The sequence below is a fragment of the Cynara cardunculus genome, unplaced genomic scaffold, assembly GCF_001531365.2.
Source record: "Cynara cardunculus var. scolymus isolate 2C unplaced genomic scaffold, CcrdV1 Un_Scaffold_2283, whole genome shotgun sequence".
In the NCBI taxonomy this organism is placed as follows: domain Eukaryota; kingdom Viridiplantae; phylum Streptophyta; class Magnoliopsida; order Asterales; family Asteraceae; genus Cynara; species Cynara cardunculus.
Window position 1 is genome coordinate 62,706 of NW_020201035.1, and position 7,299 is coordinate 70,004.

At 37.4% G+C, this 7,299-nt stretch overlaps 1 protein-coding gene across 1 annotated transcript; it reads right to left on the bottom strand.

The window, feature by feature from the left end:
- Positions 1-3,629: 3,629 nt before the first annotated feature.
- On the bottom strand, positions 3,630-4,511 carry LOC112502978. The gene has a single exon (XM_025107023.1). It carries the CDS (start codon positions 4,509-4,511, stop codon positions 3,630-3,632), a length of 882 nt encoding a protein of 293 aa, XP_024962791.1.
- Positions 4,512-7,299: the final 2,788 nt, after the last annotated feature.

The following is a 7,299-nucleotide window of genomic DNA, read 5'->3' on the forward strand; positions in this document are numbered from 1 at the left end:
GGTCTCTGAAATTCTTGAATCTATGAGCAAGATTCCAACGCAAAATGTTCGCACAGAGGCTGTCACTACCCCAGAAGGAATTCTTTTTTGGAAGTACTCTGTAACAGACACAGAGCCACCCTATGACCCAGAGCTCACTGATATCCCCTCTGTCGTAGCCAAATTCCACTTCTCCAGGTTAACAAGGCCTCGTGAGCAGGTTTTCTCGTGCCAAATGATCACTTCTTTGGTGACAATCTCACCAAGGACTCTGTTAAAGAAGACCGTACTCTACTCACTGTACGTTGTAAGGAGAGAAGACGGCAACATCTATACGTTCAYTGATGCAGATCTTCATAACCTCTGCGTGTATGATGTCATATATATGCACAAGATCCTTAACATCTACATGGAGAGGAGGAAAACATACCAAATTTCTCTCAAGAGGCTGATTGAAGTTATGCGTGCGTAAGTGATCTATTATAGCCAGAAGGATTTTGAGTTGGCCATGAGATTAGCACAGAATAATTTAAAGATCACTCCTCCTTACAGCAGGCCTAATTGGGTATCTAAGTACTATCCAAACACCATTCTACACAATCCCATTTTTGGGTTTGTGTATTTGGACAAGGATGAGCTACTAAGATTCTTCGACCCAACAAAAGCTCACAAGTATTCATCAGAGACGTTGGACTGGATCTTCAAGTGTTTAGTGGCAGAGGTGGATAGAAGACATTACAGGGTTGGTGAAGTGTCTCCTCTCTTGGATGCAATTAAAGCTCAAATCAACTTCAGAGAGTTCATCTTCAGTGTCTACAGAACAATCAAGTCAGATTTTGTTTACGCAGTAGACGACTTCCCAGAGTCTATGGTTTAATTCTCTTCTGTTCTAGAACCCGGCCTATGCTTCAATATTTGTCATTTAAGTTTTTGTAATTCATTACATTGTAATTCCTTTCATTGTAATTGTAAACCTTTCAGAGGATGATGTTTAATCACCTCTTGTTTTAATTTCAATCAAGTCATGTCCCTGCACTTAAATTTCATTATTTACTTTTTCATACTTAGGGGGAGATTGTTAGATCTCATTTCTTTAAATGTAAAAGTATGAAAAAAGTAATACTGCAAGGGTTGACAGAAGATGATCTGTCACAGAAGACCACAGAGGACCAATAGCAGAAGATGCTCAAGCGTACAAGTCCCAAGTGACAGAACCTCTGTCGTGTCCAACAGAGGTTCTGGAAACTGGTCCTCTAGAAGACAATGCTTCAAGACAAAGACGACAGAACCTCTGTCGTGTCTCACAGAGGTTCTGGAAGTTTTCTTCTACGTCAAGTGTGCTCTCAAGTTATATCCAACAGAGCCTCTGTGATGTCTTACAGAGGGTCTGCAACATGTCTTCTGTCTAGATCTTCTTTAGCTGTTTTACTTAGGTCTTTTAGCTGCTCGTGCTTATCACGTGATCTTGTATGTAACTTATTTTGATCGAACGGCTTAGATTAATTACTTTAGGTCATGTCAGAAAACGGTTATTGACTTGTATAAATAGTAGTGTACGCCCTTGTATTTCAGTGTGCTTCAGTATTGTAATTGTTAATATTTTCATCTATTGAAAATCATTTGAAGCTCTCTCTCTTGTGTTAATCATTAATCTTCATCTGTGTTTATTGATTTCTACTTTGGTTGATTATTATTATTTCCGCTGCATTCTCACTGTTAGACAGATCATCCAAGTAAGTAATCTTTACCAAGAATCTTAGTTAATCGATCCAACAACATCGAACAAGACTTCTATATAGAGTTGAGTCTACTAGTCTTTCACCATCACCTTTTGACAGCTTTAATCTAGGCTCCATAGGGGTAGCAGCAGACAAACAATCACTCATATTAAACCTTCCTAGTAGATCCCTAGCATACTTCTTTTGTGAAATTGATATAAAATGCTTACCTTGAGTGGCTTCTATTCCCCCAAGAAGTAATGAAATAAACCCAGATTAATCATCTCAAAATTTCTTTTCATAGATCCCTTAAACTCAGAAATCAACTCCATGGAGTTCCCTGTAACAACTATATCATCGACATGAATGCAAACCAAGAGTATAGTGTTACCTTCTCTTCTAATGAAGAGTGTATGTTCATGGTTGCACTTTTCAAACCCATGTTCAAAAAAATGTTTTTCAATGCTGCTATACCAAGCTCTAGGGGCCTGCTTAAGCCCATAGAGAGCCTTTTCAAGTGACATACTTTAGGTTCTTCTCCCTTGCGTTTGTACCCATCAGGTTGATCCACATATACATCCTCTTCTAAATACCCATTCAAAAAAGCTAACTTCACATCCATTTGATGCCCATTCCAGTTGAATTGAGCAGCTATTGCTAGAATCAGCCGTATGGTTTCTAATATGATCATAGGGGCAAACACTTCTTGGTAATTGATACCAAGTTGTTGTTTATACCCTTTCACAACAAGTCTGGCTTTATGTTTATCTCTCCCTTCTCATTGTATTTAGTTTTGTAGATCCACCTTACTCCAATAGATTTTTGGCCTCTTGGTAAATCAACTACTTCCCATGTATTATTTTTAAGTATAGACTTCATCTCATTGTCCATGGCTTCCCTCCATTTCTGATCTTTGCATGCATCTTCAAAGTGTAAAGGGTCTGCGTCAAAAAAAAAAGGCAAAGTTAGCCAATACATCTAAATTGATTGGTTGAGTGCTTTCATATAAATCTCTCAAGCTTCTAGTCTTTCTGTTTGGTCTCTCAGAAGAGGAAGTACTTCCAGAGGCTGCATCTTCTGTATTASGTGTATCCTGCTCAGATRAGTTTGATGAKGACTCTCTCATMGGAGTAGTRGGTTCACTTTGCTCAGAAGGGATGTTCATATCATCTTGATGAGATTCATCAAGTAGGATACAAMTTCCATCATCYTCAYAGRRCAATCCTTTCYAAGAATTATCTTCATCAAAGATAACATCTCTACTAGTGATCACCTTTTTTKKTMWWRGRWTKKWWWRKTTWWWARSYTTWRKKKTWWWAMYWWWMCCCMMMAAARMYKKYYTTTYYKRWTTKKYMWYMARSYTKSCYYYWYTKTKSYYTKGKMMMWKGGCATATGYAATACAMCCAAAGGTTCTTAGATGATTGACACTAGGTTTGAAGCCATTCCAGGCTTCTTGAGGAGTCTTTCCTGGAAGACTTTTAGTGTACGACCTGTTGATCAAGTACGCAGCACAAGAGACTGCTTCTTCCCAAAACACATCGGGAAGGTATTTACTTTTGAGCATGCATCTAGCCATCTCAACTAGGGTCCTATTCTTTCTTTCTGCGACCCCATTTTGCTGGGGTGTGTAGCTGGCAGCTAGTTGATGGTGGATGCCATTGCTCTTTAAATAGTCTTCAAAATCATGGCCAATGTACTCACCCCTTCTATCTGACCTTAAGCATTTAATTTTCAACTCACTTTGTCTTTCACCATAGCCTTGAGAGTGAGAAAACATGTAAAGGCTTCTGATTTTTCCTTTGAAAAATATATCCAAATTCTCCTACTAAAGTCGTCTATAAAGGTAAGGAAGTATTTACTTCCACCAAAAGATGGGGTTCTCATAGGGCCACATATATCAGTATGGATTAATTCAAGCTGTTTTCATGCTCTTCATGCCTTATCATCAGGAAATGATTCCCTGGACTGTTTACCAAGAGCACAACCCTCACATATTTGAGAAAGAGGAGCAACAAATGGTAATCCTTTCACAAAATCATTCTTGTGCATGTGGGACAAGGTATTGAGATTCACATGTCCAAACCTTTTATGCCATAATAAACAGATTTCTTTGGTGCTGACAGATAAGGAGAAGAAGGTATCATCATTAAATTTAATAGGAAACATCATGTTGGTGGTCATGGCAACTCTTCTAATTACGAAATTATTTGAATCTGTAATCTCACACAATCTATCCTTAAATTGTAAGCCATAACCTTTTTGAATGACTTGTCCTACGCCTAACAGATTGTGTTTAAGACCAGGCACGAAAAAAACATTTGATATCTTCTTGTCTTTGTCATTGATCTTAATAGCTATATCTCCACTCCCATGTACACTCAATTTCTTATCATCTCCTATTTTGACATCCTTTTTTTCTGATTCTTCTAAATTCAGGAACAATTCTCTATTTCCTATCATGTGATTACTACAACCACTTTCCAAATACCAAAGGTTCCTAAGATTGGGTTCTTGTATGCTAAGCATCATGAACATTGTATCATCATTGTGACTGTCCTCCTTATGCATAAAATTAGATGTTTTATTTTCTTCTGCTAACCTTTTTCTACAAAATTTAATAGTATGTCCTAACTTGTCACAATAAAAACATTTTATTGGAGAAAATGGTTTACCATTTCCTTTATTTTTGGAGACTGCATAGCCTTGTTCTTCTCTGTTTGTCTCCATTGGTCTTTGCCTTGCACTTGTGCTTGCATCCCAGGAGGACTGTGTTTGGAAGGCGTGTTCCATCACAGTTGTATCAAATTGCTTCATGCGCTATTTGTGCGATTATAAAGTACCCAATAGTGTTTCCGAAGAGAAATTTGTTAGATCCTTGGATTCTTCTATAGCAACGACTACGTATTCAAATTTATGAGTGAGGCTGTGAAGTATCTTCTCAACAACTCGCCTATCATCAGTACTTTCTCCATTTAATATCATTTGGTGCAACAGTACAATCACTCTCGTATAATATTCTTCAACTATTTCTGTTTCTTTCATTTTGAGGTTGTCAAATTCACATCTCAAATTTATGTTCCAGGCTTCCTTTGCTGTCTGCAATGACCTTTCAAATATGTTGTCATCTACTGCCTAGTAAATCAAGAACAAAGCCTTTTCATATTTTCTCCTTGTTTCATTAAGTGCACTGATCTGTGATGTAGTTAAGACAGTAGGATTTTCAGGCTCTTGCAATCCTTCTTCGTTGATTTGCCACAAGTCTTGAGATTCAAACAAGACTTTCATTTGAATGCTCCAATGGAAGTAATTTGTTCCATTTAACTTGGGCAGTTGGTTTTGTGACTGAGTTTGTAGATTATTCAACAGATCAGATGCCATGCGATCTGAGCTCTGATACCATTTGATGGTAACCCATATACACAACATACAAATATATCTTTTATTAAGTAAAGAATATTTGTTGATTATTACATCATGTTAACAATGAATGAAGAAAACAGACTACATAAAGACAACAAACAGTTAAAAAGAAACGTTGTGACCCTTCAAAGAGTTGCAACTGTTCAGAAACAGTTTTTGGTGGGGATAAGGTAACCGTCATCTACCTTAACGAACATAACGGCCATACTGTCCTAGGTTGATTTAGCTTTATAATTTAACATCCTCCCATAAGCAAAACATCATCCTCCTTCAAATCCTCCCATAATCTATACATCATCCACCCTTATATCCTTTTTCAATTTGATAAAAGTTCCACACTACAAAGACTTTGTAAAGATATATGCTATTTGATCTTTTGAAACACAGAATACAAAGTCAACCTCTTCATTTTGGATGAGTTCCCGAATGAAATGGAATTTTACCCTTATGTGTTTACTCTTGCCATGATAAACGGGATTCCTAGTGAGTGTAATTATAGATTTATTGTCACAATAAATCTGTGGTGGAGTTTCTTGTGGAATGCCTAATTCTTCCAAAAGACTTCTTAACCGTAAAGCTTGACATCCTGTGGAAGAGAGTGCCATACACTCTGCTTCTGTGGAAGATAAAGCTACCACCTTTTGTTTCTTCGACTGCCACGATACTGCACCTGTTCCTAGAGAAAATATGTAACCTGTTGTAGTTCTGCTATCATCAAAGCATCCTCCATAATCACTATCACTATACCCAATTAATTTGAAGACAGGAGAGTACGAATAGGTAATACCATGGTCTAGAGTACCTTTTACATATCTTAGGACTCTTTTTGCAGCTTCCCAATGTCCTTGTTTGGAATTTTCCATATATCTGTTGAGCATACTCACAGCAAACATTATGTCAGGTCCTGTTGTTGTCAAGTACATAAGACATCCAACAAGACTTTGATATAGAGTTGAGTCTACTGGTCTTTCACCATCACCTTTTAACATCTAGTGATGGTTGGATGGTGTCATACGGAAAGATGGGGCTCATATCTTTGGGTGACATATGGATGATGATGGAGACCCGAGTCATCATGTTGGTGTGGCTCGTCAATGGAGGCCCGAGTCATCATAGCTGTCACGAGGGTCTTAGTCTCTTCGATGGTCGTTGAACCTTGCTATCGAAATATCGATGACTCTCAGTATACCATGGCAAGTCCTTCTCAATAGGGAGCACTACAAGACTCTCGTGTGGCCTCCTTTCATCCTAATATATTGAAAATATATGATATTACAATTTTTTGAATAACTTTGTTAATAATATTGAAGTATTCAAATGGTAAAAAAAATTACGGAAGTCACATTAAAAAAGTTAAAGCAATGACCCCTAGTGAGGATCGCACTCCTCTCCTAACGAACTTCCCTAGCAAACCTGTTTGTGCAAGTACTATGCATATGGGATATGGAAAACATACCCAAGATCCATATTGGAATTACACAATCACACAATATGTAGAGTTAAAAAAGGAAACCAGCTTCAAATGCATAAATATTTAATTGATAGAAAACCCCACGGCTCTCTTTCTCTTTCTACTTTCTCTTTCTAGAATTTTTCTCTCTAGCCTCCCTTGAGTTTTTTGCCCGTTCTTGCTTGCTATGGCCGGAATTCGTCCTCCCTTGGAAGAATCTTCTCCAAGGAAAACAAGAAAAAAAAATTTACAACCAATCGACCGAAGACTCATGCTCCAAATAATTGTTTCAAGGTTATGAAAAATGGACACGCGTTCAAGGTAATTCGAACGGATCAAGCAGAAGTTATTTCAAGATCTCATAAAGAAGAGATGTTGATAAAGCATAGGAGCATTCCTAATGGTAAACCATATACACAACACACAAATATATCTTTTCTTAAGTAAAGAATATTTGTTGATTATTACATCACGTTAACAATGAATGAAGAAAACAGACTACATAAAGACAACAAACAGTTAAAAAGAAACATTGTGACCCTTCAAAGAGTTGCAACTGTTCAGAAACAGTTTTTGGTGGGAATAAGGTAACCGTCATCTACCTTAACGAACATAACGACCATAGTCTCCTAGGATGATTTAGCTTATAATTTAACAATTCCATCTATGACCGAAAGCATTCATTTTGTGGAGGAAAAAGAAAAGATATCTAATTTCACTCTTCCTAAGGTT